Here is a 13,843-nt window from a genome sequence, read left to right on the forward strand (position 1 = left end):
CAAAGATATTAGAGTGGTTTGCCATTTCCTTCTCCAGCTTATTATTATTATTCTTATTTTACAGATGAGGGTTAAGTGACTTGTGCAGGGTCACACAACTAGCAAATGTCTTGAGGCTAGATTTGATCTCAGCAAGGTGATTCCAAGATTCTCAATTTGAAGTCCAGTGCTTTATCCATCATCAGGCTCCTCATAGGTCCCCCATTACACAGTAGTACAAAGTACAAAACTACTTTTTCTAGTTAGGGGAAGAAAAAAAAAGGACAGACAGGTAGTCAGTACACTTAGATTTGAACTCAGAAAGATAGTCTTCCTGATGCCAAGCCCAGTGCTTACTCCACTGTACCACCTAGATGTCCCTAATAATAGTTTGTTGTAGATAAGGGCTTGGGGTCAGCAGCAAGATCTGAATCTGAATCCTGCCTCATGTCAATTGAATGACACAACTTCTTTCAGCTGAAATTTCTTTATCTTTAAAATGAAAATATTAATAGCATCTACCTTTGAGGGTCACTGTGAGGATTAAATGTATTTACGTATGAATATGTATGTGTATGTATATGTGCATTTTCTGTGTATATGTGTGCATTTTCAAGCATTAAATACTTTAAAAGTATTAGCCATTATACTCAACAGTTATTTATTAATCACTTATAAACACTGAAGGGAAGAAAAGCAAAAAATAAATTCTCACCCTCAAAGAGCTTAGATTCTAATGTAAAGTAAGTAACTAGGGACACATACAAGATATATACAGTGTGGCATTCTCAGAGGGGAAGACTCTAACAGTTGGGAAGACCAAGCACAGACTCCTGAAGAAGGGAGACTTGGAGCTGTCTTAAAATGAAGTAAGGGAAAATGAGAGGCAGAGGAAAGGGGACAGAAGATTCCAGAATTGGTGCACAGCCAGAGGAGCAGAAAGGAGTGCCCAGTGCAAGGAGCCAGTGTGACTAGAACACAGATTTCCAGTGGAATAAAATGCAAAATGATTGGACGGATGGGATGGGGCTAGTCACTCTCCCCCTCATCCTGCTACCCTCCTGGGCCCATACGAAGAGCTTTAAATGTCAAACAATACTTTATATTTGAAATAGATTCTCCATCTCTCAGTTCTGGACATTTTCTCTGGCTATCTCCCATGCCTGGAATGCTCTCCTTCCTCAGTTCTAAAGCTCCTTGGTGTCTTTAAGTCCCTATTAAAATCCCCCTCTTCCACAGGAAGCTTGCTTTAAAAACCATCCTTAATTCCACTAGCTTCCCTTTTTATATTATTTTTCTACTTATCCTATTTATAGCTTGTTTGTATACATTTGTTTGCAGGTTGCCTCCCCCAGTAGATTGTAAGCTCCTTCAGAGCAGAGATTATCTTTTGCTTCTTTTTGTATCCCCATCGTTTAGCACAGTGCCTGGCATACAGCAGGCACTAAATATTTACTGATTGATCCTGAAAGTAATGGGGAGCCACAGGCATGCTTTGCATTTTTCAGAACAGGATTTCAGCAGATATGAATGGGCTAAACTCTGGTATAGATACATCCTAGAAAGGTGTTGATTACTAAGAAGAGGTAGTCCTATAGCAGTGTCCCCCTGGTCAGAGCAGTTGTGAGGGGATGGTGAAGAGCAGAGCCAGGAGAGACCCACTGTAAATATCTAATCAATCGAATAAACAAATAAATAAACAAACAAACAAATGAATAAACAAGCAAATAAATAAATAAATGAGTGAATAAATGAATGAATGAATAAGTATCTAATCTCAATCTTTTGGAGAGTCCTGACACCCTGCCTGCCCTGAGATAGATCCCATAAAGGAGTCACTTGAAGCTGAAATTCAGGAGCCCAGGTCAAAGACTGGTCATGGTATGACTAGTAAATATTTAGGATTTTTCTCCCCACTCTCTCTTCTTTCCCGGACAGGAGTTCGCCTTGACCGAGTACGTGGAGGCCGCCAGAAATACAAGCGAAGGCTGGACTCCGAAAGCAGCACTTACCTGAGCTTACAGATTCCTCCTCCAGCCAAAAAGCCCTGTAAGTACTAGCCACATACGGCAAGCATGCTAGTGTCCCAGATCCATTCTGCTTCCCTGACCCTGTACCCTATGGCTTCCCCTAGAACTGATATTCTTTTCTGTGACATTGCCTTGGGTATGATTGAATATTAATGCCTCACATTTATAGAGTACTTTAAGATTTACTTCTTTAATATGTAATATTTTAGAGCTGGGCAGGGTCTTAAGATCATTTTGCCCAGCCTCCTCATTTGAGAGATGAGATAGTGGCCAAACAATGGAATTTGTATAGACCTTTAAGGTTTCAAAGCATTTTTAATACTTAATTTTTATCACAGTAGCAGCATAAGCACGGGTCTTAGCACTCATGAGACACTCCCTTGTTGTATAGGTTAGTCCTCATGAACTCACATTGGAGAATTTGCTTAATTAAATGGAGAGAGCAAGTAACTCTAGGCCCTTTGACAAAAGGTGTTCAGAGCCAGAAAGGGGATTTCTGAGTCCTGGCATTGGGAGGGGCTAGTCCTTTAATGATTACCACCTTGCTCTTTGGAATATTATTGGGAGGGCAGCTAGATGGCACAGTGGAGAGCATCCTGGATCTGAAATCAGGAAGACTCATTTTCCTGAGATCAAAATTATTAGCTGTGTGACCCTGGGCAAGTCACTTAATCCTGTTTGTCTCAGTTTCCTCATCTGTAAAATGAGTCAGAGAAGGAAATGGCAAACCACTCCAACACCTCTACCAAGAAAAGCCCAAATGGGGTCATGAAGTCAGACACGACTGAAAAATGACTGAACAATCATAATGAATAAAAGTGGGACGTTCAAGGATCAAAGATGCTGGGATCCTTTTCCCAAGTGTTCTAAGACATGAACACTGTTGCCCTGAAGACTCTCCAAACAAGAGAATCAATGTTTTTCATTCCATTGGCAGCTTCAGGACCATCCTATCCTGTGCTATCCCATACAGCCTTTCTGCAACATAACACAGCTGCCTTGCTGTATAGGCAAACTAGCTTCTGTAAGAATACCATGAGCCCTACGTGGTTAATCTCCCTGTATTTGTGGCTTGTTTCTTAAGCTGAAAAACCCAACAGCATGTTTTATCCTTAGTCATGCTGGACCCAGAGAAAAGGCAAGGGATCATGTCTATCATCTCTACCAAAAGTCAAGGTCTCTAGCCATGAAAGTCCTACCCTCAGACTCCACATCTATTCTTCAGCCCTATGATGAGTAGTAAAGGTCTCTGCCTGATGAAACAAAAGCATCACTGGACATGTGGATGCTATCTATATTGAGCCTTGGAGAAAGAAGTCCATCTTGAAAAGTAATTGATACTGGGGGGAAGCTGGGTGGCTCAGTGGATTGAAAGCCAGGCCTACAGACAGGAGATCCTCTGTTCAAATCTGGACTCAGATACTTCCTGACTGTGTGGCCCTGGGCAAGTCACTTAACTCCCATTGCCTAGTCCTTACAGTTCTGTCTTAGAGCCAATATGTAATATTGGCTCTAAGACAAAAGGTAAGATTTAAAAAAGAAAAGAAGAAAAAGTGGTTGATTCTGGTTCTTGTACCCTGTAAAAATCCTCCACTAGAGCATCTTCAGAAGATGCTGAAACCCAAAGCACAGATCCCATACAAATGGTATTCCAGCAGATTCTGAGGAGCTACTGAAGCCTTCTGACTCCTCCTCCTCCTCCCTCTGTCTCCTGCATGCCCGGGGCTTTCTTTCTCTTTCTTCCCAGGTACTCACATTTCCCTCTTTGACCCTTGCAGTGACCAAGATAGTTTCCCATCTCTTGGTGGCTGAGCCGGAGAAGATCTATGCCATGCCTGACCCTACCATGCCCGAGAGTGACATCAAAGCCCTGACCACCCTCTGTGACCTGGCAGACAGGGAGCTTGTGGTCATCATTGGCTGGGCCAAGCACATTCCAGGTAAGTCATTTCCATGGGAAAAATGTGAATAGGGCTTACAGGGGCCAGAGATAGAAGAATGCTGAAAGGAAGTCTCAGATACAAATACACCAAGATCTGTGTTTCTGTTAATGTTCATGGGACATTTCAGGAGGGAACCCAAAGGTCTAATTTCATGCCTTCATTCCTTTTAAAAGTTATGGAACAGATAACCTGAGTGCCAGTAGAGGACCTTGGGCAAGTCAGTTTTTCCTTCTGTCTCTCTTCTCTACTTTGCTGCTGGAAAGAAGTTTAGAACCGAAATACCTTGTGAATAAGGATTATTTCATTCTTTCTTCTTGTGTCTCTAGGACATGGCATATAGTAGGCAATTAGTAAATTTCTGTCGATTAAGTAATATATATGAACAACAAGTATAATAAAAGGATTATAGGAGCAGAGGAGCATAGTTTTAGATCTGGAAGGGACCTGGTTCTTCTTGTTGTTCAGTCATTCTCAGCCATATCCAATTTTTTGTGACCCCCATTTGGGGTTTTCTTAGCAGAGATACTGCAGTGGTTTGCCATTTCCTTCTCCATCTCATTTTATAAAGGAGGGAACTGAGACAAACAAGGTTAAGTGACTTGTCCAAGGTTATACCGCTAATAATGTCCGAGACCAGATTTGAACTCATGAAAATAGGTCTACGTGACCCTAGGCCTGGCACTCTATCCACAGTGTAATTTAGCTGGTTATCAAATCTAGTGCCTTCATTTTACACATGAGGAAGCTGAAGCCCTTAGACTGTATATAGAACACCAGTCTTAAAGTCAGTGAGAGCCAGATTCAAGTTCCAACTCTGAAATAAAATGTCCATGTAGCCTTAGATACTTAACACGTAAACTTAGTACAGGAGGCCATTCCTTAAGCATACGAGTTACAAAGAGTTGTCCATCTATGTCCATGGAGGCAGTTTCTACTCTAGGATACCAGATAGATGAAGATATAGATTTAATCCAAAATAAAACAATCAAATATAAATCTGAATTAAATTAAATTAAAAATTAATATTGTAGTGATTAGAGCACCTGGTCTGCAGTCATCTTCCAGAGTTCAAATCTGGCTTCAGACACTCATTAGCTTACTAGCAAGCCCTGTTCATCTCAATTTCCTCATCTATAAAAAAATGAGCTGGGGAAGGAAATGGCGAATGCCTCCAATATCTCTGCCAAGAAAACCCCGAATGGGGTTGCAAAGAGTCAACAAAAAGACTGAACAACCATAAACAGTTAATAAATTTGTATGTAATGCTTTGAGGTTATGAAAAACATTTTTACAGCAATTCTGAGGTAGGTAGTAGAAGCATTATCATCCCTATTGTACAAAGGAGGAAACTGAGGTTCATTGAGGTGAGGTGACCTACCTGCCCAAGGTGAGACAGTTAGTGGCAGAGGCAGTTGAAGGACAATGAATCCCTTGGAAGCAGGTGACACATGCAGAGCAGTGATATCCCTGTCACCCCAGGTGGTGTTTTTAATTACCTTGTATTCAGCAGAAAGAATTCAGAGAGCAGATCCCTTAATCCCAGAAAGCCAAAAGTGTAGGGTTTTCCTAACCACTCTCTCAGCTGGGGAACAGTGGAAAACTACAGCCCAGTGAGTTGGAGAAGTCACTCTTGCCATTCTTCTGTTGAGAGGAAAGGGCAGAGCTACGTTTCCTGATTTCTAGAAAGTCAGAGCTCAATTTGTCCATGGATCAAGCGCTAGGAGGCAGGAAGCAAGCCCCTCTCCTGTCTCGAGTGGGCCATTTATTGCCTGCCTAGGACATGGATGGAGATGAGGATAAGGGAGTGCAGACAGAGTAAGACTGCAGGGGAGACACAAAGGGGTCAGGTCTGCAGTCGGGTCGGTATGGGGATGGGGAGAAGGTCCCACTGAACCAGAGTGTTTTGTGCCTTGATTCAGCAAGATTGATGGGCAGGGGCTTGTCTTTTTACTTTCCAGGGGCTCTGGGATTTTCAGAGTTTTAGGTTTCATGGATTTTAGCGCTGCAGAGAGACCTTGCAGCCTATATGCAAATAGCCTGGCCCCCTTCAGTCATTCCTGCCAGGAGCAGCCAGTGTGACCAGATTTGATATATCTCTTAACCATATGCATATTCCTCCACGTTGACCTTCAAATAGCCTCTGTGTAGTAAAACTTCAGTAAGGTTCGTCATGGTCTAGATAAAGACATGATGTTAAGGGCTTTCATTGCAAAAGCACCCTAAAGCTGGCAAACACTATATTGTTGTCATTCCGTCCTTTCGGAAGGGTTTTGTTTTTTGGCAAAGATCCTGGGAATGATTTGCCATTTCCTTCTTCAGCTTATTTTATAGATAAGGAAACTGAGGCAAATAGCATGAAATGACTTGCCCAGTGTCACACAGCTAGGAAATGTCTGAGGTCGGATTTGAATTCAGATCTTCCTGATAACAGACCAGGCACTCAATTCATTGTACCACTTAGATGCCCAATCACCACTGTATTACCCAGTGGTCATACAGTGCATACTTCAGACTCAGTGAGAAGTTAAAAAAAAAAGGTGGGAGTGATCAAATAAACATTTATAGGGTATGCTACGTTTGATGAAGCTCCTTTCATAAATTATCTTTTCTGTTCCTTACCATGATCTCCTAAGGTAGGTGCTGTTATTATGCACATTTTGCAGAGAAGGAAACTGAGTCTCTTAGCAGTCGAGTGGTTTACCCAGGGTGAAATTCAAACACAGGCTTTCTCGATTCCACATTCAAGGTTTAATCTACCAAAGTCCAGTGATGGGTAAACTTTTTAAAGAGGGAGCCAAAGGAAAGGAAATGCTCATCTGTCATTCTGCTTCTAAGGCAACTCTTTTGAAGTTTCATTATATTGTATCCTACTCACTGTATTTGTCAGATTAGGGATAATGTAGGGCAGCTGGATAGAATATTTCAGGGGGCCACATCTGGCTCTCAGGCCATAGTTTGCCCATCACTGCACTATACATACTGTATCTTCCCAGAACGATAGACCTTGCTGTCCATGAGAAAGAAAATTCACCCAGTGTCACCAGAATCTCAGTCAACAACTTGCCAACAGAATCTTAGAGCAACAACTTAAATTATTCATTTAAAAACTTTATGTGAACTTTAGGATGATCCAGCGCCCTTCCTATATTTTCCTTCGCTCATGCTCGAGCCGTCCTCAGAGGGTATGGAGTTTGGTTAGTGGGGAGGAGGAATTGATTGTAATTTTATGGAGATGGGACTCAAATTCTGGAGCTTAAAAAGGATGATGACGACAAGCAGGAATAGTCATTTGCCCAGGAGACTGATTACTTGGGATTTCATGTTCCGGGTTTCCCTGCTTCTTTGGATTGGGGGAGCTTCAGAAAGACTCTCTAAGCCTCACGGACTTTCCCCCAAGACCCTCCCCTGAGGGCAGAAAGCTCTCCATGTCATCCCTACTCAGCATGCATGTGTTCCCAGGCGGATAATGCCCGTGTACCTCCCCTAAGGAGCTCAGCCCAGGAAGGATTATGTACTCAATGCTTTCTGAAGCTGCCTGTTGCTGGTTCAGCATCAATGGAGGGGTTAGGCTGCTGCTAAAGATACCTCAGCCTGGATTGCTCCACTAACCTAGCAAAGGGATCCAGTACAATCTTCCTGGCTTGCACACTGAGCCTGAAGTTCCTGGGTGGTCAGCATGGGGGAAGGGCAATAGGACTGCGTATTGACAGTCACCAAGCGCCCCTTGGTGTCACCTCTATGTCACCACCTTTCTCTTTCTCTCTGTCCTGAGCTCCTTTGTAAAGGCCACCGCAGCCTATTCTACTTCAGCCGTGGTCTCCTTTGGGGGGACAGTCCTCCCTCATTTCTCTTTGTCTCTCAGGGGATTCTCTGAGTTCATGCCTTGTTGTGGATCTGGGTTTGAATCCCATCTCTACTTGCCAACTTTTTAGCCTTTGGTCAGGGTCCCTGAGCTAGGGCTGGGCTACCCAGGGTTCAAGTTGATTTGATTCAAAGTAAGACCTTTTCTCTAACACTTGAACCTTAGATTAACCTGTGTTACCCATGGTTGAGCCTTCTTGGAGAAAGACTTTTGGCTTCATCACTTGTCTGAAATGGGGACCATAATACTTGCACATAACTTCCTCACAGGGTTGCAGAGAGGATCAAATTAGATGATTATCTAAGGGTCAAGAGACTTGCCCAGAGTCATATAGAGGCAGGATTTGAATCCAGGTTGTCCTAGGCTTGGGGTTGGCTCTCTAGCCACTGTACCACATTGCCTCTTGTCATTGATATTAAAAAGGGGGCTGTAATAATAATTATTCATAGAGAAGCTCTGTGACCCAGGGCAAGTTACTTAATCTTTCAATACTCTAGGCAGTTTTCTAGGGCTATAAGTTGCAGAGATGGAGTGCCAGACCAGGAGTCGGGAAGACCTGGGTTCAAATTGGATCTCAGACCATTAACCTGGGTAAGTCACTTAATCCTGTTTGCCTCAGTTTCCTCATCTGGAAAATGAGCTGAAGAAAGAAATGGCCAACCCTTCAATATCTCTGTCAAGAAAACCTCAAATGGTGTCACAGTCAGACACAAATAAAATGATTAAATAACAAAAAGAAGTTGCAGAAAAGGAGCAGATGTAATAATAATATAAGCACTTTGTGCCAGGTACTTGTGAATATTTTGAAATTATTATCTCATTTGATCTTCACAACAACCCTGGGAGGCAGGTGCTATTATTATCTTCATTTTACAGATGAGGAAGTTGAGGGAAACAATGTTAAATGAGGCAAATCCATGATCACATGGCTAAGAAATATCTTCGGTCACATTTGAACTCGGGTCTTCCTAACTCCAGGCCCAGCATTCCATGCACTGATATTGCGCCTCTCTCACAGTACAGTAAAACAAAACTGAATCCAGCTGCTCTTTAGCTGTCATAATGAAAGATTGTCCTTTCCCCCTCCCTTGAATTATGTTGCACTTGAGACAGCTAAGTGGAACAGTGGATATATTGTAAGTCTTAAAGAGCTATATAAATGTTAGCTGTTATATTGTTGTTATTAATTATTATTATTATATCAACTAGAAAAAAATAAAATAAAACTCCAAAATATTAATTTACTTTTTGTTCTAAATTAATTTGCAAGGTGAGTTCTCAGGTCTATAATACCGGAAGGCAGATGGGAAGGGAAAGGGACCAAGCATTTACATACTGCTTACTCCATTTCTCAGGCACTGTCCTGAGTCTTTTTTAACCAATATTATCTCATTTGATTCTCATGATAACCCTGTGAGGTAGATGCTGTTATTATCCCCATGTTACAGTTGAGAAAATTGAGGCAGTCAGAGGTTAAGTGCCTTTCCCACAGTCACACAGCTTACTAAGTGCCTGAGATGGATATAGAGTATGTTGGACCTAGAATCAGGAGAGAACTGGGTTTAAACCTCCAAATGAGATAATGTAGAGAAAGTATTTGCCAAATCTCTGAGTACTTTATTATTATTAACTAATAACTATTAATTATTTATAAATTAATTAGTACAAGCCCAGATCTCCACAAGTAAACCCCATTTCTTAAAAAAAGAACAAAACCTCTTACCTTTTGATTCAGCATTAATTCTAATTAAACTAAGACAGGGCTAGGCAATAAGGGTCAAGTGACTTGCCCGAGTTACTCAGCTAGGAAGTATCTGAGGCCAAATTCAAACCCAGGTCTTCCCAGCTTTTAGGCCTGGCATGCTATCCACTAAACCGCCTATCTGCTGCTCTGTACCTTCTGTGACTTTCAGTAAACCTTTTCATACTCTTTTTTTTTTTAATTTGGAAAGGAAATCAATTCTGGATTTTGCCATATAGACTATTTTATTATATATAACATACTCAATCAATTCCAGTAGGATAATATTATTTAACAAAGGAAATGAATTCTGGATTTTGCCATATAGTAACTATTTTATTTCACATATATGTACTTATATTGAATAAAATAATCAATTTCAATAGGATAATATATTTAACAAATGTTATGAATTTTGAATTGTGCCATATATTAACTACTTTATTCCATATATGTGCACATATATGGAATAAAATAGTTACTAAATTTCAATAGGATAATATAATTATTTAACAAAGGAAATAAATTCTGGATTTTGCTACACATTAACTATTTGATTTCACATATATAAAATAAAATAATCGATTTCAAAGGATAATATAATTAACAAAGGAAATAAATTCTGGATTTTGCCATATATTAACTATTTGATTCCATATATATACATATATTTATGTATTTGTATATATATATGGAATCAAATAGTTAAGCAATTTCAATAGGATAATTTAATGATTACAAATATTCACAGTTCCAGCTTAGCAAGCTTCTCTTATGCCTGGAATATATCTTGGGATTCTTTTCCTAGACAGATAGAAAAGAAATCTCCTTAGGATGTTCAGGGATAGACCTTGAAGGAGGGGCCTGGACCCCATCATGTAATCCATCAACAAATATTCATTAAACTCTGAAGGTGTGCAAGGTTCTGTGTTAGCTACAGTGGGAGGAGGTGGGGGGGGGGACACACAAATAATATATGGTATTGGAGCAGCCCTTGTGTGGTCTTAGAGTCTAGTTGGGAACGAATCCTCCTCTCCAAGACACACACACACACACACACACACACACACCCATGAAAAAACAACTAATGAGGCAAGGTGTGATTTATTGCTAAAAGAGTGATATGCAGACAAGAAATATTTGAGAGGTTCAAAGAGTAGAGAGGCTCCGTGGGCTAGAATGAATCATGAGGACTTCATGGAGAGAGTGGGGAGAGAAACTCGGGCTCTGCTGCTAGATAAAGGTAATGACCAACAAAGAGAAGAGGGAAGAAGGATCCAAGTGAAAATATGGTGAACAAAGGTGGGTTCAAGGGACGATGAAGATGCCATGTCTGAAGTGAAAGGGATCCTGCATTCTCAGTTACCATTTCTCTCCTGCTTACCCAATTTCTAAGCACACAGGACCCCATTCACAAGTGTAAATTGCAAAGTCTAACCCCAAGAAACAAGGTGAACATCAGGACTGAATGAAATCCTGCCTCTGTAGCAGGGATGGCCCCTGAGAGACAGGCCCTACATAAATTAACAATATCATTACCACTTAATTAAAGGCCAGGTCTGCCCCTAAACATGTGTTTTTTCATTGCGTTTTGCTTTTCCGAGGAGGGTCAGGCAGGAGCCCCAGGTCCTTAAAGGGCCTGTGGCCCAGCTTTCTTTCCAGGTGAGAGAAAGATTAAATGGAGAGCCTATGCCTACCACCAAGAATGGGAATTACTTGATTAATTGCATTCAACAAACATTATTAGCTCAATATCCTCCCCAAGCAGCGTGGAGGCCTTCCCTTTCCAGGGAGGTCTCCCCTTCTCTCTTGTCCCTCGCTGTGCTTCCCCACCTCCCTACCACCCCTGCATCCATCAATCCTGCCATTTGTGTGTGGCTTGGGAGGGGCCACCTGGAGGGGCTTCCTTACTGACAAGGGAGGCTCGAGGAGATGGTCCTCCTCCCAGGGTAGCCACTGTCTCTCCCCAGGAAGACAGGAGCGCCAGCAGATGATGAAATATGGGGAGCCGAGTGACAGCAGCTGTGTCTGGAGTGGCCTCAGATCCTATAATTACATCTCCCTTTATTACCTCTGCTAATGGCCCTCCAGGACGACAGAAACGATAATAAATTAACAGATTATGAACTCTACTTGCCACAAATTATGTGTTTTTTTTTAAGTTCTGGGAGCTCATACTGCCAAAGCACTGGGGGAGGGAGTAAGGGGAGAGCTTGAATGTCATGAGATCTGCCAGTGCCGATAAAGCAACTTTTGGGGGACTTGTATGGGTCTAGAGAGGAAGAACAATGAGAGGAGCTTTCCACCTGTCTCCTAGACTGTAGCATTCCTTAAGAGAATCTAAGAAACAAGAGCCCAATCTATCCTAGAAATGGGGAAAAGTGGGAAAAATGCTGGACTCTTGTCCTAGGAAAAATGGACTTACTTCATTGGGGAAGGGACTGCTCTCCAATAGCAGGGGAATCTGAAACTCCTTTAGGGAAAGGGACCAGCCATAAGAGCAACTCAAACATTAAATTCAACAACTTTTATCAGGAGATACTTTGTTGTGGTTGAAAGTACAATTAAAGATTTTAGAACTGGAAACTTCCTGAGTGTCCCCTCAGGGCCACTGAGTTGGGTCCCTTCATTTTATTGGTGAGGAAATAAAATAATAATAACTTACATTTACATAGCATTATAAGCTTTACATATATCATAGCAGTAATGCCAAATTCAAATAGAAAAGGATCCCAGGCTCTCTAATATGGACTTAGAAAACCACAAGTTAGCATTGTCTAGGTTGTATAGTGAACAGCTAAATGGAGAAATGGGTAAGAGCCCTGAGTCTGGAGTCAGGAAGACCTGAATTCAAATCAAGCCTCAGATACTTCCTAGCTGTGTGACCCAGGGTAAGTCACTCAACCCTGGTGGCCTCAGTTTCCTTGTCTGTAAAATTAACTGGAGAATAAAATAACAAAATCATTCCAGTATCTTTGCTAAGAAATTCCCAAAAGGTGATCATGAAGAATTGGACATGAAAAGCATTCAACTACAAAATGTTGTATTTTTATTTATTTTGTTAAAATACTTCCTAATTATATTTTAATCTGACTTGCAGTCAAGAGGATTGTGCTGCTGCATGTTTGATACCTCTGTATTAGGGGTAAGAGCTATAATTATCAGCTACCCCATTTTTACACATAAGGAAACTGAGATTGAGAGAGATTAAGTGACTTGCTTGAAAATCTTCTTTATAAATTGTATATTGAAATTTGTATGCCCAGAGCCTAGTATAGTGCCCAGCACACAATAGGTGCTTAATGAATGTTTCTTGATTGACTGATTAATATTGACTGTTTTCATTCTCTAAAATATTATATGAATACAAATCTGGCTCTCAATCCATTAAGCCACCTATCTGCAATACAAATATAAATTATGTGAATACAAATATAATCTATTCTTATTTATTTAAAAATGAGCATCTTGGGACCAGGAACTATCTTTTGCCTTGTTTTATATCCTCAGTCCTTAGCAAAGTGCTGGCATATAGTAGGTGCTTAATAAAGGCTTTTCAATTACCTGGCACATAATAGCCACTTGATAAATGCTTATTGACTGAATACTTCTAATATTATTATTATTTAATTATCTAATTATATATAAATAATTATCTAATATTATCTAAGATTATTATCATCACATAAAACATTATAAAGATAAAAGTTATTCTTACTATTTAGGAATGATCACAATTATTACTGAGAACTTATTAGATTTGTCGAAGATGAGAGCTTGAAGGGACCTTAAAAATCATTTTTTGAGAAGGGCAGGTAGGTAGTTCACTGGGTAGAGAGCCAAGCTTGGAGAGAGGAGGTCTTGGGTTCAAATATGGCCTTAGACACTTCCCAACTGTGTGACCCTGGGCAAATCATTTGATCTGCATTGCCTAACCCTTTCCACTCTTCTGCTTTAGAGCTAATACTTAGTATTGATTTTATGACAGAAGGTAAGGTTGTTGTTTTTTTAAATCACTTGTTGAGAACTCCTACATGAAGCATAAATCCATTAAGCAGTATCTCTAAAACAAAGTCATCTAGTTTCTGAATAATTCCACATTTTCTAATGACTCTTTGGTAGGAGATTTTCCATTTTTTGAGCTAAAACCTGTAACGTCTACTTCCTTGGTCCTTATTATGTCTTCTGGTCATGGGTACTGTAAGTCTAATTCCAATTCTATATCATGATGGTAAAAATAATTATAATAATATCATTTATATAGCACTTTAAGACTTGCAAAGTGATT

The 13,843-nt window shown here is 40.6% G+C and overlaps 1 protein-coding gene across 3 annotated transcripts in view; it reads left to right on the forward strand.

The window, feature by feature from the left end:
• The window catches only part of ESRRB (estrogen related receptor beta), a 76,883-nt gene that overhangs the window by 39,575 nt on the left and 23,465 nt on the right, over positions 1-13,843 (forward strand). For 2 of the 3 annotated variants that reach the window (XM_044662098.1, XM_044662096.1), the window contains 2 exons: positions 1,918-2,028; positions 3,788-3,949. In XM_044662098.1, coding sequence (XP_044518033.1) covers positions 1,918-2,028; positions 3,788-3,949 — 273 coding nt within the window. Of the gene's footprint in view, positions 1-1,917; positions 2,033-3,003; positions 3,014-3,756; positions 3,950-13,843 lie in introns of all 3 variants that reach the window. The other variant, XM_044662097.1, reaches the window with a different exon arrangement.

Source organism: Gracilinanus agilis, chromosome 2 (genome assembly GCF_016433145.1).
Source record: "Gracilinanus agilis isolate LMUSP501 chromosome 2, AgileGrace, whole genome shotgun sequence".
NCBI classification, from domain to species: Eukaryota; Metazoa; Chordata; class Mammalia; order Didelphimorphia; family Didelphidae; genus Gracilinanus; species Gracilinanus agilis.